This window comes from Engystomops pustulosus, chromosome 6 (genome assembly GCF_040894005.1).
Source record: "Engystomops pustulosus chromosome 6, aEngPut4.maternal, whole genome shotgun sequence".
Lineage (NCBI taxonomy): Eukaryota > Metazoa > Chordata > Amphibia > Anura > Leptodactylidae > Engystomops > Engystomops pustulosus.
In genome coordinates this window covers 106,301,518-106,327,221 of record NC_092416.1, presented here as the reverse complement: position 1 = coordinate 106,327,221, position 25,704 = coordinate 106,301,518, and the positions used below count along the sequence as shown (strand labels likewise).

The window sequence follows — 25,704 nt, the reverse complement described above, 5'->3', positions numbered from 1 at the left end:
CACTGTTACTGAAGTCATTTTCTACGGCCATCTTCATTCTAAAGAAAACTTAAAACTGGAGCAGTTCCAGGAGCCCCTCCGTGCTGCAGATTCACAGGCTGTTACAGTGTGCAAGGACCACTTTCCCCTCACATTGTGAGGCAGAGTGACAGGGGAAGTATAGGAGACAACTGCTGGGATGGGCACTGGGAACAACTCCAGCAATGCTACAGGGCAAGTATAAAAGTTGCTTTTCAGAAGGAAGGAAAATAGAAGAATATTACCAGTCATTGTGCCTGGGTCTAAGACTAAGTGTCCCTAGCTTGATTTAATCTTAACCATTTTCTAAAGACTTACCCAGAGAAACCACAGCAACACTCTCTGGCAGGAAATGAAGTCTGTATTTGATGAGGAGATTAACCAATATGATGCAGATTGCTAAGAGAAAATAGTGAAATGTTATTTGGGAGTATTCACACAACATCATAACTTGTTACATTATATTTTTAGCAACAACTAGATGGGCCCGTGTATGTTAATGCCCTTGATTGACCGAAAGTAATCTCAAAGTGCAGGAGGCTCTATTGAAAATCATGTGACTAGTGCAATAAACACAGGTCTATGTCTATATATAAGCATCATCGCTAGTAGTGTAGATTTTTACCGTTAGCCATGGAGAGCAGAAGAGTCAAGAAATCAGGCGTAGCTTTTTGAGGCTAAGTATATTTGATGGTAAGCTTTCGAGAATACTAGTTCTCTTAGTCAATATGAAGTTAAACAGAAAATTCACAGCATTTTATACATACTAAACAGTGATCAAAGGATATTTAAAAACTCTAAAACAGTTTGATAAATACTGGGACATCAAACTGTTGTTTTAGAGTTTTTTTAATATCCTTTGATGATCACTGTTTAGTAAGTATAAAATGCTGTGAATTTTCTGTTTCATGCATAACATCATGTCTGACGAAGAGAACTAGTATTCTCAAAAGCTCACCATCAAATATACGCAGATGGCCAAAAGTATTGCCTGATTTCTTATAAGCATTGTCAGCTAACCTGATGTCCAAACCCAGAGGAAAATGTGCTGAAATGATTCTCCTCAATTAGACTCAAAAGGTGTTAAGGTTCCTGAAATATCCTAAGCTGTTGCCGATTCTATGATGGAGATCCTCAAAATAATATACAAATGGGGAAAAAGAGTATTTAGTCAGCTACCAATAGTGCAAGTTCTCCCACCTAAAAAGATAAGAGGCCTGTAATTGACATCATATATAGACTTCACCTCAGAGACAAAATGTAAGAACAAATCCAGAAAATCACATGGTCTGATTTTTTTGAAAATTATGGTGAAAAATAAGTATTTGGCGGCCTTCAAACAAGCTTTCTGGTTCTCACAGACCTGTAAATTGTTCTTTAAGAGGTTTCTCGGTCCTCCACTAATTACTTATAGTAATGGCACATGTTTGAACTTGTTATTAGTATAAAAGACAACCTCAAAACAATGAGCAGCGTGGGGCCTCAGGCCCTGTTAGCAGCCTCGCTCAACAGGGACATAAAAGGGACAAACCCGGGGACACAGCAAAAATACATTATGATCTAGTCGTGCCCCCGAGCCCGTCCCTATAGGTCCCTTCTGATCAGCTGCAGCTGCTGCGCATGCTCAGTGTGTTACAGCCGGGTCCTGCCAGAATGCAGGGACCCTGCACACAGAAAAGGATCGCGCAGTCCCGGGGCTATGATCGGAGCAGCAGACCCCCCTGTAAGCACCGCAGAGGGGGGGGGTCCGATTCTTCTCAAATGCCCCCTGCACGCCGTGGTCAGCGCGACCGCGGCGTGTCAGGGGTTAACACCCGCGATCAGAGAAATCTCCGATCGCGGGTGTTAGAGGCAGGTGTCAGCTATAATAAATAGCTGACACCCGCAGCTTCTGGCGCCGGCTCCGTTCAGGAGCCGGTGCAAGAAGCATGACGTAATAGTACTACATTTTGCAGGAACGCACCTCCCGCGATGCAGTTCTATTACGTCAAATGTCGGGAAGGGGTTAACCCACCCACTTGCATTCCTGGACTCCTTCATTCCAAGAAAAGGGCAGTTATCCTATATAGGTTGTCATTTGCCAGTTACTCCAAATTTTCTCAAATTTGTCGACTGCACCAGCCAATAAATTAGATGGTCAATAATCATAATCCATGTTAGTTTAGATGTCACAAATACAAATGGAATAGTGGGGGACTTCTGAGGTCTGGCTATTGCTATTTTTGCCGCAAGCAAAAAAACCTAACCAATATTGTGTGGCATCCATGAATATTTGAATTTAAAAAATTAACATATAGTTCCCAAATAAATATAAATGAATACGCCAGCACATACCGCAAAAAAATAATACCTTACACAGGTCCATTCAGCAAAGAGTGAAAAAGTTATCGGCCTCAGAATTTGGAAAAATGGCAAATATTTTTGTCACAATTTTGGTTACAATTTTGTAACCCTGTGATCAAACTCATAAAAACAGAGCCTACAAGAAAATGCCAGAAATGTGTTTTTTTGTCAATTTCACAGCACTTGAAATTTTTTTTATTACATTGCATGAAATATTAAATGGTGTTTAAAAAAAAAAAAGGGTTAAAGCGCAAAGAGCATCATGAAGTTTAAGGAAGTCACCAGACATGTCTGTGATACGGTTGTGGAGAAATTTAAAGTTACATTTGGAAACAAGAAAAAGAAAAAACAAGAGCCAGAGGCACTCAATGTGTAGGTTAATCTAGATTGATTACTTTATGCAGTTGTTGTGCAAATTTCCACTCACCTTCTTAGGTTGTGCAGGTGGCACAACACACATATAGGTAGTAGTTGTGGGAACGGTCCGCTACCGCAGGGACACTGTCTCTGTATGAACAGTGACAAAGTGAAATGGCAAATGGTCTCTCCAATATTGGTATCTATTAGATTCCCTCGTTGATCCACAAAAGATCCAGCGCAATTCGTTCCAGCGATGTTTTTATAAAAAAGTACAATTTATGACATATACAAGATATAAAAAAACAATAAACCAGCTAAACGCGTTTCGAACCCTTACTGGATTCTTCATCGGTTGCATTACATAACCTCCGTTTATAAACTGCATTTAAAGAGAGGACTTTTGGCACGTGGATGTTCCGGTACACGATGACAGAACAGAATTGTTAGTGGGTTACCGAAAATTCATAAAATAATACATAGTATTGCATAAAAGTTTAATATATATTAAAAGATATATTAAAAGTTTATGACAATACATGGAAGATACATAAGCTGTATATGTAAAAATAAAATTAATGAACACGAATGACTTATTGAATTTCTGCTATATTGATTTTAGTTTTTGAGAAAACACTAAAATGGTGTCCAAAAGGTGCATGAGACTACAACTACAGCAGCCAAGATTGACCATCCCCAATCCAACCAAAACAAAATGAAAACCCCAATGAAACCCCTAACGTTATTCTTTCCGATAACTCAGAAAGTAATAAGAAAAAGGAAAAAAGAAGACGAGGGGAAAAAAAGGGGAGTCAAAAAGTGAAAACCAAAATAAAAGAAACAAATCAGAAACACTTCTGCACTGCAAATAAGGAAACAACCGATAAAAATATTTAATTTATCATCTCATGAACCAACTTTTAGGAAAAAGGACTATCATTTTGTCCTGATAATACACTATATACACTCACCGGCCACTTTATTAGGTACACCATGCTAGTAACGGGTTGGACCCCCTTTTGCCTTCAGAACTGCCTCAATTCTTCGTGACATAGATTCAACAAGGTGCTGGAAGCATTCCTCAGAGATTTTGGTCCATATTGACATGATGGCATCACACAGGTGCCACAGATTTGTCGGCTGCACATCCATGATGCGAATCTCCCATTCCACCACATCCCAAAGATGTTCTATTGGATTGGGATCTGGTGACTGTCGAGGCCATTTGAGTACAGTGAACTCATTGTCATGTTCAAGAAACCAGTCTGAGATGATTCCAGCTTTATGACATGGCGCATTATCCTGCTGAAAGTAGCCATCAGATGTTGAGTACATTGTGGTCTTAAAGGGATGGACATGGTCTGCAACAATACTCAGGTAGGCTGTGGCGTTGCAACGATGCTCAATTGGTACCAAGTGGCCCAAAGAGTGCCAAGAAAATATTCCCCACACCATGACACCACCACCAGCCTGAACCGTTGATACAAGGCAGGATGGATCCATGCTTTCATGTTGTTGACGCCGAATTCTGACCCTACCATCCGAATGTCGCAGCAGAAATCGAGACTCATCAGACCAGGCAACGTTTTTCCAATCTTCTACTGTCCAATTTTGATGAGCTTGTGCAAATTGTAGCCTCAGTATCCTGTTCTTAGCTGAAAGGAGTGGCACCCGGTGTGGTCTTCTGCTGCTGTAGCCCATCTGCCTCAAAGTTCGACGTACTGTGCGTTCAGAGATGCTCTTCTGCCTACCTTGGTTGTAACGGGTGGCGATTTGAGTCACTGTTGCCTTTCTATCAGCTCGAACTAGTCTGCCCATTCTCTCTGGCATCAACAAGGCATTTCCTCCCACAGAACCGCCGCTCACTGGATGTTTTTTCTTTTTCGGACCATTCTCTGTAAACCCTAGAGATGGTTGTGCGTGAAAATCCTAGTAGATCAGCAGTTTCTGAAATACTCAGACCAACCCTTCTGGCACCAACAACCATGCCACGTTCAAAGGCACTCAAATCACCTTTCTTCCCCATACTGATGCTCGGTTTGAACTGCAGGAGATTGTCTTGACCATGTCTACATGCCTAAATGCACTGAGTTGCCGCCATGTGATTGGCTGATTAGAAATTAAGTGTTAACAAGCAGTTGGACAGGTGTACCTAATAAAGTGGCCGGTGAGTGTACATACAATCTATTTCTAGACTTACACCAATTTATTAGAAAACTAACTATAAAAAGACACTTTCAAATCCAGAAATAATAAAATAACAGATATAAAATATCCAGATCCCAACTCAAATTATTATGAACACAAAGAAGTTCATCCTCAGTCCTTATTTTACCCCTTGGAAAACCAAGGACACCATATAAAAACATTCCAGGACGTTGTAGCTAAGGAATTGAACAACATACAAAACAAAAACGATGGACTAGAAAAAACCTTCTAAATGAAAAATGAAAAAACACAAAAGATATTTATACCAATGAACTGAAAAAAATCTCAACAAATTGGAACAAATAGCTTTAAGGAATTTAGAACAAAACGATTATTATTAGAGCAGCCGACAAAGGGGGAAGGACTGTGATACAAAATTGGGAAGATTATGAAAAAGAAGCTGACAATATTTTGTCAGATCCTAACTATTACAGCAAAATACTACAGGATCCATTTCCAGACATTACTAAAGAATTCTATGACATGATCAAAAAAGGATATATAAGGGGTTACTTGAATAAGAAAGAAAAGAAATTCATTTCCATCATCCAACCAAATAAACCCTACTTTTATCATCTCCCCAAAATTCACAATCATCCGACAAAACCTCCCGGACGCCCCATTGTCTCAAATGTGAATAGCTTTACTAGCAATCTATCACGTTACATAGACTTATTTCTACAACCGTATGAAGTGAGGTTACCAAGGTACATAAAAGGATTCAGGAGAACTCATCAAAAAACTTCAAGAAATTAAATGATAACACCATTGTTGGGGGGGCGTGGCCTGGCTATGCAGGAGTGAGGACGCTTTTACCTCGCGCTCCCGCTCCGGACCCTGCAACTCACCCGCCAGCAGCGATCCCAGGCATCGGAACGGCACCAAATCATGGGGGTCCGAAAAAAGAAGAAGGGAACGGACATTCCCCCCGAAACACCGGTTCTCGCATCAGCGGGGATCGGAAAATTCTTTCTCCCAGAGCCACCGTCAGCTGCAGCCAAGATGGCCGCCGCGGCCTCGCCACCGCCGGCTCCCGCTGCCCCGCAGAATCAGTCGGGGACCTCCACACCTGCAAGGCAGCAAGAACGGGCCTCAGGCTCCGCGGTCAGACAGCTCCCGACCCCCGGCCCATCAGCAGAGGCCCCGGCATCCCGACTCCGACACTGGGAGGCAGCCATCACCAACGGAACACGTGGCGGCAGCCCACCACGTGGAAGAGCAGCCGCCATCTTTCCAGGGGGAAGCGCGGCGGCTGAGCTCGCTGCTGCCACCCGGAGAGGGGACACCAGACAGTAGGTGCACACCTGCCACCGTGAGTAGCCCACATGGGCACCTACCACACCCCCCAGGGCCTGAATATGATCATGAGGGCTGGGAAGCGACCCCTGCAGGGTCAACAACAGCCCCCCCGGCCACTACCACCAGGGTTTCCAAGCGGCCATTGTCACCAGCAGCCGCAGATGGAGGGGTTGCCACAGGGGGGGGAACTCAGGGCGCAGGAGGGGTTCCCGGTTCACCCCTAGGCCACCTTCCCCCTGGCTCCCCTATGCCAGACCTCTCAGGCCCGTCTACCCCGGATGCCTTCCACCCTTCCAGAGACCACTCTCCGGGGACCAGCTCAGCGCACTATCCACCCTCATTTGGGGAGTTCTTTGCTTCCCGAAAAGCAATTTATATGACAAAGGCCATGGCTGACATCAGCGATTTGCGAACACACATTGTTGCTATCCCAACTCGGGATGATATGGAATCTTATGTGAACAGGCTTGAAGCGGCTTACAGAACGGAACTAGCTACATTGCGTACTGATGTCCAGGTCATTGAGGGGCGGGTATCCGCGACAGAACAAGCCGCCACAATTACCACCTCCAGGCTTGACCGCCATGAGGAGCTTCTGGCCACGCATTCTTTGCAACTTCGACATCTGACTGACGCCATTGATGATACCGAAAATCGGGGGAGGAGGAATAATATAAGAGTTAGAGGACTTCCTGAATCCGTTGAGCCCCAACGACTGGACCTTACCCTCAGGCGATTGTTTAATGAGATTTTGGGGGTACCCCTCGACACAACACTGGAACTTGACCGTGCACACAGGTCCTTGGCCCCTAAGCCTCCGGACAACGAGAGACCCCGAGATGTGATCTGTAGAGTGCACAGATACCACCTGAAGGACAACATCATGCGGGCGGTGAGAGAAAAAGGCCCCCCGAACTTTCAGGGTCACCCTATCCAATTCCTTCCAGATCTCTCCCGCCTCACCCTACAAAAGCGCAGGGCACTGCGGCCACTACTGGCAATTCTTCAGGAGCGTCAACTACAGTACTCATGGGGCTTTCCATTCCGCCTGCAAATCCGTCGAGCGGGAAGAACTTTCTCTCTTCGTCATCCTGGTGATTTACCAGCCCTCTCCAGGGACCTAGAGTTGCCCCCAATCGTTATCCAAGATTGGCCGTCCCTCCCAACCCTCCCTCCAGGGGGAAGAGGGGTTTTACCCCCTCGTCCCCAGAGAAACCCCCGTGGACGCTCCGGAGGGCGTAGGGGAAGAAGAGAAGGCCCCCCGGGGCTGCCCCAGCAACCTGAGGGCGTTTGATTGATTTGCACCTTGCAACTGCCCGATTATACGCCCCTTCTCACGGGGGCTGATACCCTCGCCAACTCCCATGGGGCAGGATCCTCCCCATAACCCTATTACCGACCAGTGCAATGTTACTGCTAGACCATCCAGCTCCCACTAGTGGGGGCCGTAGAGTAATTACTCAAACAAATTATGAACTAGCGGTTTACGGGGGGAGATCAATGCTACCATAGGGAGGGGGCGAGACTCACATGTTTATGTTTATGACTATGAGTGCATATGTTTACTTCGGGTTGCCAGACGCTTAAGTGAATGCTTATTAACCTACTCTAACCCCATTTCATTTCAGTTGCTTCCCTTTTAGAGGATCTTTTTCCCATTGTTACTGAAAATTAACAGTTTTAAAACTTCTGTTCCGATGCCTATGACTTGCATAACTCATCATGTCTTCTTAGACATGCAACACATCTGGGGAAGGGAGGGGGTCCGGGGGGGAGCCCCCTCATGGAAAGCCCGCTACCCACCGGGGTGCCCTTGACTTCCCTGGTCGGAGTTAAAGGTGGATAGACCATTCTGGTCCTTGACCCCACTAGCGCTTTTAGTGTTTAGAGGTACATAGTACCTGACAGTTTATTTGTTACCATATTGTCTTACTTGTTGTGTGTTCTTGTCACACCGTTCGTTAACCACTCCTAACCCTAACTACCCCTTTTGTGCCTGCCCTCTTACCCTTACACCCCTTCAATGGCTCCTATAACATGCTACTCCCTCAATGCAAGGGGATTGAATGTCCCTCAAAAACGTAGCCAGATTTTATATCGAATGCATAAGCTTAAGGCTGATGTTCTTTTTCTACAGGAGACCCACTTCCGCACCGGCCAGATACCGGGGTTCCGAGACAGATTCTTCCCGTCCTGGCACCATAGTACAAACCCTGCTTCCAAATCCAGAGGGGTCTCTATTGCGATTCACAGGAGACTGGCTCATGAGGTACTGGATTCAAAAATTGACCCCGAGGGCCGTTATCTTTTTCTTAAAGTGAGACTGTGGGGACATCTGATTACCCTAGCCTCTCTTTATCTTCCCAACAAAGGGCAGATTCTGATGTGTAGATCAATCCTGACCAAGTTGCGGGACTTTGCGGAGGGGGTGACTTCAACTTCATAAAGGACCCACGCACAGATAGCTCCGCGCATAGACCCCCCGCGGCCTCCGCTCAGATGAGCTCCCTACAAAGGGCCTTACACGACTCACAACTGGTAGACGTCTGGCGTGTCCTCAACCCGCATGGCCGGGACTATTCCTACTTCTCCCCGGCACACCAGACATACAGTCGAATCAACATGTTCTGGTTGAGCCATTATGCGTTGGGCTGGCAACCCACAGCCGCCATTGCCCCGGCCCTGTGGTCTGACCACGCTCCGATCTCTATAACCCTAAATGTACCTGGCCCATACTCCACCCCATGGGCTTGGCGATTAAATGATAACTTACTTAAGGATGCAGTTTGTATGACAGGGGTTAAGCAGTGCATTGCGAATTTCCTTGACACCCATGTGGATGATCACACCCCCCTTCCGATTCAATGGGAAATCTTAAAGGGAGCGATCCGGGGCGAGTTTATCTCACACGCTTAAAGCGAGAGAAAGCCGCCAAAATTCAGGACTTGCTCGGTAAAATCCAGGCATTAGAGACAGAGCACAAGGCAGGTGGCTCACAGGCAGTCCTGAACGAGCAGCTAAATACTAGGGAAGAACTACGAAACATACTTGACCAAAAACACCTAAGGTACAGGGACAGGAATAAAAGATTTTTTTATGAACACTCTAACAAATGTGGTGGTCCCCTAGCAAGGCTTCTCCACCCTAGGTCAGCTACCACTTATATTCCTAAGGTACAAGATGGGGGAGGGCGGGTAGCTCATGACCCTTCCACAATCTCTGACGTGTTCCGCTCCTACTACCAGGAGCTTTACAACATCCAGGGCCAATATAAAGATATGACCACGGAACAACTCCAGGACAAAATTAACACATACATGATGGACACGGCACTCCCTAGCCTGGGGGACGAAGATAGAGGGGCTCTTGAGGAGGACATTACTGAACAGGAGCTCTCAGAGGTCATAAAGCTGACCCCGGCCGGGAAATCCCCGGGACCTGACGGGTTTACTCCCCGGTTTTATAAAATCCTCAGACAAGAACTGGTCCCCTTCCTTACCAGGGTCTTCAATGGGATCTCACTACGCACTCCCTTTACGCGCCAATCCCTTAAGGCGAATATCTCAGTTATCCCCAAGACAGGAAAAGATCATACAATATGTGCTAACTATCGCCCCATATCATTGATCAACGTGGACGTAAAGTTGTACTCAAAACTCTTGGCTAACCGTCTGGGGACCATTCTCCCCTCCATCATACATAAAGACCAGGTGGGTTTCCTCCGCGGGAGGGAGGCCCGGGATAACACCAATAAGACCCTGATGTTGATATCCCGGGTTAAGACTGCCAAACAACCGATATGCCTGTTGTCAGTTGACGCGGAAAAAGCGTTCGACCGTGTGCACTGGGGTTTCCTATGGGTGGCCTTAGAGCAAATTGGGGTGGGCCCAAGGTTTCTGAATATGATTAAAGCTCTTTACTCAACTCCCACAGCCCAAGTAAGAATAAAAGGAACCTCCTCCAAGCCGTTCGCGATTAGGAACGGAACCCGCCAGGGCTGCCCCCTCTCCCCGCTATTATATATTATTGTCATGGAACATCTAGCGGTGGCGCTCCATGGCAGCCCCAGTGTGCACGGTCTCAAGGTCGGAGCTAAGCAATACAAGACCGCCATCTATGCTGATGATCTGCTCTTGTATGTGTCGCAGCCCCGGATCTCTTTCCCATCCATCTTGGCGGAGTTTTCCCGCTTTGGCCTCCTTAGCAACTTCAAGGTTAACCTATCAAAATCGGAAGCCCTGAACATTTCCCTCCCCGAGAGTGAAGTATCCCACCTAGCATCCCAATTTCCATTCAAATGGCAGAGATCTCATATTCGTTACTTAGGAATTGACATCCCAACAGATCTCTCGCACCTCTACAACCTCAACTATAAAACACTCCTGGACCGCACAATACGGGACCTGGCCTAATACCATAGCAGCAGCCTGTCATGGTTCGGCCGGGTTAATGTCCTGAAAATGGACGTAATGCCCCGGTTTTTATACTTATTTCAAACCCTACCGATACACCCTCCAGGCTCATTCTTTACGAGCCTCAAAACGGCTTTCCGGAGATTTGTGTGGGGGGGTGGGACAAGCAGGATCAGTTACGCCACACTGGCTAGACCCAAAACTGCGGGTGGAGTAGGTCTTCCTGACCCCAAACTTTACCACTCCGCATCGCTGCTCATGCATATAATAGATTGGCATTACCATAGAGCAACCAAGCAATGGGTGGCACTGGAAACAGACCTCACTCACCCCCACTTGCGCACAATTCCATGGATACGGCCGGCCCAGCGACCAGAGAGCTTCACACACTCACTCTTTTCCCCATACTTCCTCCGAGAATGGGACAGACTAGCTTCTCGAGACACACTAGTTAGACTACAAGGCCCCCTCACCCCCCTATTTAACAACCCAGCATTCCCCCCAGGGATGGGGAAGGGGAGATTCCTGTGTTGGGAGGCGGGAGCAGACACACGCATGGGTCAGGTGGTATCCGGGAACATCATACCCTCCTGGGACTCTTTGAGAGCCTCCAACCCAGACGTTCCGCTATCCTGGCTGGAGTACCAACAATTAGCCTCATACGTAAGCTCGGACGCCGACTCTAGTTTTGGGGCATCCCTAACCGGGTTTGAGGCGCTACTTAGACCTGCATCACCCCCAGTCCACGTCTTGTCTCAGCTATATGCTATACTGCTCGCCGAGTCCTCCCGGGGGAACCCAGGGTTTGTGTCAGCGTGGGAGACGGACCTATCAACCACACTCACGGAAGCAGACTGGGACAAAGCCTTTTTATTCTCCCATAAACTCCCTCTGCCCTGCAGCGCTCAGGAGAAGAACGCTTTGCTGGAGATGCGGTGCGGAGGTGGGATCCATTCTTCACATTTGGTGGAGCTGCTCGATAATACAAGACTTCTGGCGGATGGTGTTTGACACATATAGCAGAGTGTCTGGTAAGACTATACAATTTAGCCCACAGGTTGCCCTCCTTTCCATGCTACCGGGCACCATCTCCTCCATCAAAAAAGGACTCCTTTGCCACTTTCTCACGGCGGCAAGGACAGTGATCCCCCGACACTGGAAGAGCCCTCATGCACCCACGGTTGTGGAGTGGATACAGGAGCTTCGCTACATACGAAGGATGGAGGAGTTGGTGGCCGAGGACATGCCCGACCCGAGTAAGACAGCCACTGTATGGACCCCCTGGGAGGAATTTCAGCTAACCCCAGCCTTTCAGGATCTTTTTGCTTAATTAATTAGGCCCCTACTTGAATTTGTAACCTTTCAGGACCCTTGCATTGCAAACAGGCGACATGCCTGTAGTGTACGACCATAACATGACACAGAAGCCATCCCCAACCCCGATCCCCTCTCCCTCTTCCCGTCCAGTTATTCCCTGCTCGTCTATGTCTTGTCTACCCCCTGTTCGTTCTCTTGTCTCGTCTTATAATTGGAAAGGATGGGCAGACCCCCGCAGCCGGTACGTTACGATCTCTACCTTAATAATTTCACAGACTGCTGCCACGTTACTGTGTAACATGATGTAATATGTATCTTAATGCTGGGGTCCTGCGAGACCACCCTTCTTGCCTTGAAAATACTGTTCGCAACTGTTACTCTGTTTCATCAATAAATGTTGATTGAATATAACACCATTGTTGGCTAGTCACAATGGACGTAACTGCTACTTTATATATAACGGTACCACCTATCGCTAAACATGCGGTATGGCGATGAGTACAAGAGTAGCGTCTGTTTATGGGGGTTTCCGAAAATATCTACCGTATATACTTGAGTATAAGCCAAGTTTTTCAGCACAGAAAATGTGCTGAAAAACCCAAACTCGGCTTATACGCGCCCCAGCACATCCAAGTGACGTCACAGGCTCCGATGTCAGCCGCCACCTCTGCCATAGAGCTGACGTCAGAGCTGTGGATTTTCCAGGAGAGTATTAGAATGTCATATGGTCAGATAAAACCAAAGTTGAACTGTTTGGTAAAAACACAACTGTGTGAAAGAACATCAGAAGAGTGAAGAAATCAGGCAACACCTTTTTGAGGCTGAGTATATTTGATGGTGAGCTTAGCATTTTATACACACGAAGCAATGATCATCAAAGGATATTAACCCCTTGCCGCTCCGCAGAGGAGAAGGCGTTTAATGGAGGAGAAAGCGTGTGTGGTGGAGAAGGCGTTTAGTGGAGGAGAAGGCGTGTGTGGTGTAGTGGAGTAGGTGTAGCGTTTGGTTGTATACTATCCCCCCCATCATGTCCCAGAAGACAAACGGATTTGGAGGTCTATAATTATATGGCCTCCGATACGGAGTCAGCCAGCGGGGATGAGTGTCCGTTTTATTTGTCTACCTTGTCCTCACAAAGCGAAGCTGAAGAACCCCCGAGAAGGCGCTTACATAGTAGTGCCGGAGTGCCCGGGACTTCTCACATGGGTGACCCCCAGTAACTATGCCCCTCAGGTCCCTGATTTTATGGCCAGTCCTGGGACACGGCAGTGGACTTTATTAAGTTATTTTTAGTGAGTACCTAATTGGTCTTATGGTGTCCCAGACCAATCTCTACGCTGCACAATACATTGCCCAAAACCCCACTTCTTTTTATGCGCAACCACACAGGTGGACCCCTGTTAGTGCAGCAGAGATGGAGAAGTATTGGGGCATAGTACTTCTTATGGGACTCGTCAAAAAGCCCACTATCAGGGACTATTGGAGCACAGACATACTGTACCACACCCAGATGTTCCGCACGGCAATGAATAGAATGCGCTTTGAAGCCATCGATAGGTTTCTGCGTTTGGCTGACAATTCTCAGTGCCCACCCAGAGATGACCCGCGTTATGATAGGTTGTATAAGGTCCGACCCATATTAGACTGAGTGCCCAATTTATGGAAGTGTATACTCCAAAGAGGCACATATCAGTGGACGAGTCCCTGGTACATTTCAAAGGTAAACTTCAGTTCTGCCAGTACCTGCCCAATAAGAGTGCAAGGTATGGCGTGAAGATGTATAAGCTGTGTGAGTGCATCAGGGTACACTTTTAGGTTCAGGGTATATGGAGGGAAGGACTATAGGATAGTGCCCCCTGAATGCCCCCCCTTCCTGGGAATTGCTGGAAAGATAGTTTGGTATTTGGTGCACCCACTATTGGACCAGGGTTACAACCTCTACCTGGATAATTTTTATACGAGTATAACCCTGTTCAAGTGCCTCGCTTCCAGACAAACTGCGGCATGCGGCACTGTTAGGAAAAATCAGAGAGGTCTCCTGAATTCGCTGCTAGGGGAAAAGCTCAGAAGGCACGAGAGCCGAGCACCAAGCAGCGACTCAGTATTGTGTGTTAGGTACAAGGACAAGAGGGATGTCCTTGTATTAACAACAATACATGGGCACAGCACCACCCCTGCCCATGTACGAGGTACCAGTGCAGAAGCCCCCAAGCCAGACTGTATTTTGGATTACAATAAGTACATGGGAGGGGTGGATTTGTCGGACCAGGTGGGAGGGGTGGATTTGTCGGACTAGGTGCTTCAGGTGCTTCAGCCATACAATGCCATGCGGAAGTCGAGGGTGTGGTACTAGAAGCTGGCCGTGCACATCATGCAGATAGCATTGTATAATTCTTACGTGCTGCATCGATGTGCTGGCCAGAGGGTAACTTTCCTGGAATTTCAAAAGGTGGTAGTCATGAAGTTGATTTTTAGAGACCAGGAAGGGGGGAGTGATAGTACATCTGAAAGTGAGGCCACGTCACGCATTGTACCAGGTTAGCACTTTCCAGGAGAAGTTCCCCACAGCCAGCAAGGGAAGGAATCAAAAAAGGTGCAGGGTTTGCTCCAAAAGGGGCATAAGGAGGGAATCCATATACCAGTGTGACACATGCCCTGACAAACCAGGGTTATGTATGAAGGAGTGTTTTAGGATATATCACACGTCCCTGGATGCATAATTGTACCCTGATGCACACAGCTCACGCAGCTTATACATCAGGCCACATGCTGCACCTTCCCTGCTGAGCTCTGCTGTGTGCCCAGCCTGTAGATTATTGTCACATATGGGGTATTGCCGTACCCGGAAGAATCCGCATCTTGATCTTTGGGGTGTTTGTCTCCCATGGCAGGAGCTGGGCACAAGATGACATAAGGGATATTTTGTACCATGCTCTATCCATTATGCATCATCCTTGGGGTCCACCTGTGGGGTTAAAATGTTCACTAATGTTCACAGGGGTGTAGTTTCTAAATAGGGTCAGTTTTTTTTGTTTTTTTTTTTCTTTATTCAAATTTTCCATAAATATTACAAAAAACATTAATCAAAAGCGAGGGATAGTTTTAACAATCACAAGATATCAACACAGTGTTAATTATCAATAACCTTTTAGTACATTAAAAATATGCTATACGTCTCCAATACTCCACTTTATATTATCAATATCTGAGCATCTCAATAATCAGAAATAACCATAAAAAAGAACAAAAAATAAATAAAAATTATTATATTATATATATATATATATATATAAATCCAACGACAGGGAAGCAGCACTCCAATTAAGTAGTGGTATTTATTTCACCAGTGGAAAAGATACAACGTTTCAGCTAACTCTATGTAGCCATTTTCAAGTATACTTGAAAATGGCTACATAGAGTTAGCTGAAACGTTGTATCTTTTCCACTGGTGAAATAAATACCACTACTTAATTGGAGTGCTGCTTCCCTGTCGTTGGATTTATTGTGCTAAAGGAGTCTTTGAGCCGGATTCCCTGGAGCCTGCACCCACACGGATTTCAATCCAGATTATCATTGTGCCACTCCTTCAACTCTGTGTATATATATATATATATATATATATATATATATATATATATATATATATATATATATATATATATATATATATATATATATATATATTTATTATATATATCCTCCTCACAGTTAGTTCTCTATATTATCGTCTAGCCATCTTTTTGGCCACCTTTTCTCCTTTCTTAATTCTATATATTTAATTTTTTCAAAAATTTTTATTCTATCTAGTCTAGTCTAGATTGATTCAAACGGCCTGATTCTAATAAAACTATTCCATTCCTAGTGTCTATTCCCGCTACTCGTGCTATTTCCCCAATAACTAATTAGTCAGCTCCACCCACCAAATATTGTAATATTGCTGATATAAAATACAAAAAGAAATTAGGCAGAGACCATCCCCCCTTACCCTTTGGTTTGTAAAATACGTCAAGTTTAATTCTTACCCTCTTCCTTCCCCATATAAGATCATTCATTAACCTTTCAATGATTTTGAAAAATTTAGTCTTTATCCAAATAGGAGTAACTGTAATAATATACAGCAACTGGTGAAGAATAATCATCTTTATAAGTGCCATTCTATCTACCTGTGACAGTGATAATTTTATCCATATAGCAATTTTTTTCCTCACCCGTTGTATCAAAGGGACCAGATTTTTATCTATATAAGTACTGGGGTTCTTTTATACCGAGATATTCTATACATTCTCCTTTCGCTAAAACATTCAATTCATTAGTGTCATCCACTTTGAAGTCATCCAAAGGGAGAATATGTGATTTTGACCAGTTGACCTCAAATCCCGAATTCTCACTAAAGCTCCAGATGGCATCCATAATCGCCCGAACTGATCTCTCCGTCTGATTGACTGTGAAAACAACGTCATCAGCGTATAGTAAGATTTTATTCTTCCAGCCACCACAACCCCATCCAACTATATCCTGATTATTCCTACACCTAATTGCCAGTGGCTCCAAAAATAATACGAACAAAATGGGGGATACTGGGCATCCCTGCCTTGTTCCTTATTTATATTTCATCTTATCTGACAATCCCCAGCTTGTTCCAATCCTGGCCGTAGCTTCCGAGTATAATAATTGGATGTAGCCTATAAATTCCTGTCCAAATCCAAAACCTTTCATAGCCTCCCAGAGGAAGACCCACTCCACCCTGTCGAATGCCTTTGCAGCATCTATCGTCAGGATGGAGCAGGTCCCCCCCTCCCCCCCGGCCCATCTGAATCCCTGCGAAAATCCTTCTCAGGTTATAAGCCTCATGTCTGCCAGGGATGAAGCCTGACTGATCCAGATGTACTATATTTGCCACCACCATCCTCAATCTCAATGCCAATGTTTTGGCCAACAATTTAACGCCGGTGTTTAATAATGAGATATGACTCAACCTCGAGCTCATTCTTATTTTTTTTTAATATTAGAGCAATCATGGCCTCTCTCATAGAGGTCGGTAATTTTCCTTCCCTGAGTGAACAATTTAAAACCTCCAAGAGAATGGGCAGCATAACCTACTTACATCTCCGATAAATTTCGAAGGGCAGTCCATCGGAACTTGGGGCAGTATTGCCCGAAATCGAATCCAGTACTTCCCCTATCTATTCTTCAGTAATCTGTTTATCAAGTTGTCCCTTCTGTTGGTCTGTGATTTGGGGAAGGTCTGAACTCTCTAAATAACTTCTAATTTCTTCTTGTCCTACCGATATTTGGGGAATACAAATCTGAGAAGAAATTATCAAATTCCCCTTGTATCTCCCCTGGTTCATTAATAATTTGGCCCCTTTTACTTCGAATTGTCCTTATCCCCGTGTTAGGTTCTTGACTTTTAATAACCCTTGCTAACGTCTTGCCTGTTTTCCCACCTTCATAGAATCTTTTATATCCTGCAAACATAGCCGCATGATGTGCCTTATCCAGTAGGAAATTATTATACTCTTTATGGGCCTCTTTTAATTTTCTAAAGTTATCCTTAGAGGAGATGAGATTAAATTCAGTTCTACATATTTGAATTCTCTGTTTATACATATCCTCCTGCATCCTTTTAGTTTTTTTTTGCCCATTGAATTTTATTATATAGGATGCCCCGGATATAGGCCTTAAATGTATCCCAAGCCAATCTAACATCCATTTCTTGTTTATCCCTATCCCAGAATTCTTTGATTTCCTTCATTCCTCCATGTCAAGTATTGATAGCCAATGTGCATTTACTCTGAATGGAGAACTATATCCATTCCTATCTTTCTTTGTCTTAAGGTCGACCATCACAAGATAATGGTCTGATAAGCTGTTTGGCTCATATTTCATCCTATTTATATATTCCAAACAAGTATCATTGCACAGTGCCATATCAATCCTTGACATTGTTCTATGTGAACTACTGAAACAAGAGAAGGCAGTCTTATTAAAGTACTTCCTTCTCCACGCGTCCATCAGCCCAACTTCATCACACATTCTTTTCAAAGGCGAATCCCCCTCCAATCTCTTAGAGGGGTCACACGAGCTTCTTTCTAATTTTCCATTCATCACAGTATTATAATCTCCACATGATAATACCGGGCAATCTGGACTTTTCTCCATGAAGATAAGTAATTGTTTAATAACTTCTGGGGAGAAAGGTGGAGGGATATACACGAATGCAAGGATACACCGAAGACCCTCTAAAATACCCTCCAAAAAATAAATTGTCCATTTTCATCTACTTTAGATCTAAGAATTTTGAGGTCTATACTTTGATGGATGAGTACACTGACTCCTCTAGAGAATGAGGTGTGGCATGAGTGATATTGAATACCTATCCAGTTTCGTTTAACTGTCCATAAGGTCTCTTGTGTTAAGTGTGTCTCAATGAGAGCTACAATTGCTGGGAGATGTCTTTGCACACAGTCAAACACAGTCATCCATTTTATATTATCCCCAAGTCCTCTAACATTCCAGGCCAAGATGACCCGCAACACAACATGTGGGTCTCTCTCCTTCCAACCCCACTCCTCCATAACACCGCCCCACTCCCACGTCCAGATCCCGACCAGTTCCACCATAAACTAATACCTAATTTCCCCGTAATTATTTTTCCCTTTTTGCATAACTCTCTACAACTTTGAGTGTATCACCATCCTTTAGCATCCAACCACTCCACTGCTTCTTCCGGAGAGTTCAGAAAAATTGCCTTGTCCTGGTGTATTACTCTCAATTTTGAGGGGAATAGTAAAGAATATCTTAAGTTGGCTTTTTGTAGTCTTTTTTTAATATCATAACTTCTTCTTTTAGCCTGTGTTGCTCTAGAGTAATCAGGGAAGCACATCACTCTTGAGCCGTCAACAAACACTTCCCCTGTTTCTCTCAACTTTTTCAGAACTGTGTCCCTGTCATTAGAAATTAATAATTTAACCAAAAAATGTCTTGCGCCCGCCCCAGTTGGTAGGGGTTTTCCGGGTACCCGGTGGGCCCTTTCTACACAAAACAAAGGAGATAATTGTTCTTTACCCACTGTCTCTGTGATCCAATTTTCCATAAACTTCACAGGATTTTTACCCTCTGCCCCTTCCGGAATTCCAATAAAACGGAGATTAGATCTGCGTGATCTATCTTCCATTTCATTAATTCTGTCCTGTAATTCAAGTTTGCCTGCTCGTAAATTATGAACCTCTTTTTGAGATCCGTTATTTCATTAATCATTTCAGCAATTTTTAAATCATTATTCTTCATTTTTTCCCTTATTTTCTTTAGATCACCTCTAATGTTCGTTATTTCTGTATCAAATTTGTTAGTGAGGTCGAGTATTGAGTTGTTACAAGTCTTAATCGCCTGCAAAATTTCCGAGACCAAATTTTTATCCACTAACATATTTTCCGTATTTACTATCTCAGTAACACTTTCCTCCACTACTATACCACTGGGGTGCGTGGTCTCCATAAAGCCTGTTTTAGGCGGACCTTTAACCTCCCCACTGATTTTCTGGCTGGCTTTAGTTCTAGTTTGTGGCGATTGCCACATTTTATCCAATTTGTTATCCCCTTTATTAGATAGCTTTTCTTTGGGTGAGGTAGTCCCTTGAGATTTAAGTTTTTCTGTTTTGTCCCCTTTTGGAGCCATGCTACCCGGAACTATCTGCTCTCCTATATGGCTTAATGTGTATAATATAGGAATTCAAATTATATGCCAAAATATATGTATGATCCCTATGGGATACAAACACTCTAGACCTATTAGACAGGCCACCTTGTAAACATCAACACAAGAACATTTATTAACTTACCACCTCTAAAAATTACAATAAATGTATCAAAGTGATGTAGTAGGTTCAGTCGTTGGAATTACTAACATATATGATTATTAGACCCAGAAACGTTAGTTAGAATAAGTCATTTAAACACAGGTTCATCCCAATAACATGTTCACACAGTCATTTAGTCAATCTTTAACCCCTTAAGGACGGAGGGTTTTCCGGCTCATTTCTCGCTTTCCAACTTCAAAAATCCATAACTTTTTCATTTTTCCGTGTACAGACCTGTGTGAGGGCTTATTTTGTGCGTAACAAATTTTACTTTCCCGTAATGTTATTTATTTTAACATGCCGTGTACTGCGAAGCTGAAAAAAAATTCCAAATGTGGAAAAATTGAAAAAAAACCGCACGTGCGTCACGTTCTTGTGGGCTCAGTTTTTACGACTTTCACTCTTCGCTCCAAATAACACGCCTACTTTATTCTTTGGTTCGGTGCGATCGCGGTGATACCAAATTTATATAGGTTTTATTGTGTTTTAATACATTTTCAAAAATTAAACGAATGTGTACAAAAAAGAAAAAAAATTTTTTGCCATCTTCTGACGCTAATAACTTTTTTATACTTTGGCGCACGGAAATGTGTGAGGGGTCATTTTTTGCGAAATGAGGCGACGTTTTCATTGCTACCATTTTGAGGTCTGTGCGACATTTTGATCATTTTTTATTTCATTTTTTATGTTATGTAAAAAGGTGTAAAAGTCGCATTTCGGACATTTGGGCGCCATTTCCCGCCTCGGAGGTCACCGCCGGCCGTAACCGTTTTTATATTTTGATAGATCGGGCATTTTGGGACGCGGCGATACCTAATATGTCTGTGATTTTTACTGTTTGTTATGTTTTATATCCGTTCTAGGGAAAGGGGGGTGATTTGAACTTTTAATATTTTATTAATTTTTTTTATTTTTTAAACTTTTTTTTTTCTTTTTTTTTTCACTATTTTTTAGACCATCTAGGGTACAATAACCCTAGATGATCAGATCGCTCCTACCATATACTGCAATACTACAGTATTGCAATATATGGCGTTTTTGCAGGTCTTACATTACAATGAGCCACTGGCTCATTGTAACGAACCTGCATAAACCATGTAGCCTCGTGTCAAGAGAAGACCCGAGGCTACCATGGTAACCGATCGCCGCCCCCCGATGACGTTCGGGGGCGTGGCGATCGAAAAAAAGATGGCGGCGCCCGCGCGCCACCGTCTTTTAAACGCCGCCCGCGACTTTGCGGGCGGCGTTTAGAGGGTTAATAGCCGCGATCGGTGCAAGCACCGACCGCGGTTATTAGCGGTGGGGGTTTTGTGCAAAATGCAAAAACCCCCACCTCTGTATGAAGAGGACTCAGCCCGTGAGCCCTCTTCATACTTCCCTTATACCTCTGCGCCGTAGAGCTACGGCGCAGAGCGTTAAGGGGTTAAAAGTGAGGGTAAGATTGAGTAGCCATAGAGATCATGCTTCTTGCCATTTGCAAATTTCAGAGACAGATATTATAGCTAATGTTAATTTTGTTAATAGTTACAACAGTAACATGCACATTAAACAAGCAGGTTTAGTAATTAGACATAAACATGTCCCATAGGGTAGAGTAATTGATTTAGTAATTATTAGGACTCCGCAGATCACCCAAGTTCATAAGAAAAAACTGTTAAGATAGCTGGCTTAGTTATTTAGTATAGCGCCCACACAGCACTGCTATTACACAAAATAGGGTCAATTTTTAGGCGTTTCTACTGTACTGGTCCCTAAGGGCATCTACAATTCTTTTATGATGTAAAAAAAAAAATGTAAATGTCTGTCCTCCAAATACCATTCTATTCCGAGCTCTGCCGTATCTCTACCTTGTAGCCTATTGCCACACATGGGGCATTGCCATACACGTAATAACCCACAGAATGATTTTTAGGGTGCTTACCCACAGTGGCATGAGTTGGGCTGATTTCACTACAATGGCACATTTGAGAATGCAATTTTTACACTGACCCATTCACTTTGTATTACATTTGGGCCAGCATTTCAGGGGTTAAAATGCTCATACAACCCTATATCAATTCTTTGAGGTGTGCCCTTTCCAAAAATGGGGTCACTACTCGGGGGGTTTCTTTTGCACTGGTACCTCAGGGACACCCCTACATCAGTCTAGTGAAAAGGTGCTCCAAAAGCTAGATTTTGCTTGTCCCTTCTCAGCCCTGCCGTGTCCCCAGCCTGTAGCTTATTGCCACACATGGGGTATTGCCATACCTGTAATAACCCACAGAATGATTTTTGGGGTGCTTATCCACAGTGGCATGAGTTGGGCTGATTTCATTTGTCACTACAATGGCACATTTGAGAAAACAATGCAATTTTTACACTGACCCATTCACTTTGTATGACATTTGGGCCGGCATTTCAGGGGTTAAAATGCTCATACAACTCTATATCAATTCTTTGATGGGTGCCCTTTCCAAAAATGGGGTCACTACTCGGGGGTTTCTATTGCACTAGTACCTCAGGGGCACCCCAACATCAGTCTAGTGAAAAGGTGCTCCAAAAGCTACATTTTGCTTGTCCCTTCTCAGCCCTGCCGTGTCCCCAGCCTATAGAGTATTGCCACACATGGGGTATTGCCGTACTCGGGACAACCCGTAGAATGATTTTTGAGGTTTTTGTCTAAATTGCCATGGGTTGCGCACAATATATTAGTCACTAAAATGACATTTTTGCGATAAAAACACCATTTTTACTATGCACCATTTACTTTGCATTCAATTTTGACCTGCATGTTGGGGGTTAAAATTCTCACCACAACCCCAGATGAATTCTTTGAGAGGTCTAGTTTCCAAAATGGTATATTTTCTCTGGGGTTTCTATTGTACTGGTACCTCACCGTCCCTGCAAACGTGACATGGCACTCCAAATCCAAACGCGTGAAAAAAGAACTGAAAAATCAAAATTTCACTCCTTCCTTTCTCAGCACTGCCGTGTGCCCAGCCTGTCAATTATTGGCACATGTGTGATATTCCGTACTCGGGACAACCCGCAGAATGATTTTTCGTTTTTGTGTCTAAATTGCCATGGGTTGGGCACAATATATTAGGCACTAAAATGACATTTTTGCGATAAAAACACAATTTTTACTAGGCACCATTTACTTTGCATTCAATTTTGGAAAGCATTTTGGGAGTTAAAATTCTCATCACAACCTCAGATAAATTCTTTGAGGGGTCTAGTTTCCAAAATGGTGACATCTTTGGGGGTTTTCTATTGTACTATTACTTCAGGGGCTCTTCAATTACACTGTGGCACCACAAAACAGTTGAAGCCTTGGCCTTCCAGATACGCAATAGTACGAACTCTGTTCTGGACATCGCTGTGTAACAAAGCAGCAGTCGACATCCACATGTCTGGTATTGCCTAACTCGGAAGAAGCAGGGCAATGATTTTGGGATGTATATTTACCTCAAATTTCTAATGAATGTGTCCATTTTAAGGCTAAATGAGAAAAATTGTAATCAAAAATTGAAATTTTTGTTTGCTTCCGGAAAAATAATAAAAGGGTTAACAGACTTCTTGAATGCTAATTTGAATAGGTTGAGATGTTTGGTTCATAAAACGGTCCTACTCTTGGGGGTATATAGTACATTAGCCTCTGTAGGGCACTTCAAAACTGAATTGAAAACTTCAAACCTTCTCACATCCGTAAAAAAAATGGAAACGTAAAACAAATAATGGAAATAAAAAGACCAATGGCAAAAGGTTTCTACCAAAAAAAATTTGTCTAAAAAGTAGAACATTTGAAACTTTGAAAATTGTAATTTTTTAAAATTTTTTTCCTAAATTTGTGAATTTTTACCCCCCAAAAAAGGAACAGATCACCAAAATGATACTACTAACATAAACTACAATGTCTCACGAGAAAACAGTCTCAAAATCACAAGGATATCTTAAAGCGTTGAAAAGTTATTACAACAGGAAGAGACACTGGTCAAATTTCTAAAAAAAAAAAAAAGGAACTTAACATACAAAAAAAAAAAAAAAAAGATACAAACAGAGGGGTTAAAAAAAACCTCTAAAACCACAGATTGATAAAAACAGGGACATCTTATTTACAACAGGATGGCAATAAAAACATTAAAAACCTGTGAGGCGAGACACACAAGCTCTGGTTCTTATCTGCTTGTGGCCTCCAGGTCAGAGGTAGGAGGTCATGAAGCTGGCATGAATGTTAAGACCACTTTGTAAGGTGTTGAATCTCCTCATTAATTCATACTCCCATTCTTTCCTTTCCCTCTGTGTCTTAAAATGTCCCATTAAAATAGTAATCTGCAAATCTTTCATAGTATGGTCCTCTCTGGAGAAATGTGCAGCCACTGGGAGATCTTTCCTTTAATTTTTAATATCAAATCTGTGTGAGTTCATACATTGATGGAGCCTCAGGCCTGTTTCCCCAACATAAAGGACACATAATAAGGTAGACCACATTAGAGGACCTGCAGGAAAAAGGTCCCGTTGATCTGATGTACCTGCTGTGACTGAGGTACAGGTACCTGTGCAAATGTGCTGGCACGTTTTACACCTGCTTTGCAGGCAGGGTGAGGTACCATTTTCTGATGGAAGTCTCAGGGCACTTCGGACAACCAGTTGTTTCAGGTTTGGTGATTGCCGGAAGGACAGGAGAGGAGGGACTGGAAATATTTATTTTAGTCTTGTATCTTTATGCAGAATCGGTTGGAGTTCCTTGGCAATGTTACGTAGGATCTCCAGCAGTGGGCTGTAAGTGACTACTAGGGGTACTCTGGCCTCCTGTTGGGTCTCCTTATATGTGAGTAAATCATCTCTGTTGATGGCTGCTGCTTTACCTATTTGGTTATCAGTCACTTTTGGTCTGTAGCCCAACTGGAGAAATTCAGACCTGAGCTCCAGGTGGTGTTTTTCCAGGCCTTTGTCTGAACAGATAGGGTTGTAGCGTATGGCCTGGCTGTATATGATAGACTGTCTGGTATGTTTGGGGTGGAAGCTGTTATTTCTCAGGTAGGCAGTTCTGTCTGTTGGTTTATGGAATATTGTTGTGGTTAAGCAGCTGTCTTAAATCTGTATGGTGGTATCCAGAAAGTGTATCACCTTGTCTGAATAGCTTAGTTTCAGATTGATGGTGGGGTGAAAGTTGTTGTAGCCCTCATGGAATTGAATTCGGGCCTCCTCACCTGCAGTCCAAACGATCAGAATATCATCAATATAACATCAATATAACGTATTTTTCGGACTATAAGACGCACTGGACCATAAGACGCACCTAGGTTTTAGAGGTGGAAAAATAAGTAAAAATGTTTTTTTTCCCCAAATAGTGTGCTAAAACATTTAATAAAGTAACAGTAAAGTAGCGGCGCCTTACGGGGTGGTGCAGCCATGTTTCTCTTTAGAAAGGGGTAGGGACGAGCAGCCCTCACCCCCTCCTCCTCTCCCGGGCATTTTATGGGACACTGTTACCTGGTGCTGAAGGATGACTCCCGTGCGGACAGTACAAGTGTTCTTTCAGATTCAGCTCTACACAGAACACTTGGTGGTCGGGGGGAGTGTCGTTCCTTTGACCCAATACTAATTGGCTAGGGCAGTGATGGCGAACCTTTTGAGGACTGAGTGCTGAAACTACAAGCAAAAGCCACATATTTTTCAAAAAGTGCCAAATGCCAATTTACAGTAACTCACAGGTTTCAAACGTATTGGAGTCCTGAGGACACCTGCACAGTAGAAAGAAGGAGAAATTCAGATTATTATTGTAGTTTCCCTCTAAGGTCCCTCAACAGGATGAATCACAGGTCCAGAGAAGGGTCTACGATGATAATCCACTCTGTCAGCACCTCCTGCACTTCAAGTCACATTAAAAAAGCACAAAACGTGGCACAT

At 43.8% G+C, this 25,704-nt stretch overlaps 1 protein-coding gene across 3 annotated transcripts in view; it reads right to left on the bottom strand.

Moving 5' to 3' along the window:
- SLC9A8 (solute carrier family 9 member A8) overlaps nucleotides 1-25,704 on the bottom strand; it is a 508,958-nt gene that overhangs the window by 415,302 nt on the left and 67,952 nt on the right. For all 3 annotated transcript variants that reach the window (XR_011847693.1, XR_011847692.1, XM_072110528.1), the window contains exon 3: nucleotides 337-417. Coding sequence is in view for 1 of the 3 variants with exons in the window: in XM_072110528.1 (XP_071966629.1) it covers nucleotides 337-417 (81 nt within the window). In the remaining 2 variants the exon portion in view is untranslated. The remainder of the gene's footprint in view (nucleotides 1-336; nucleotides 418-25,704) is intronic.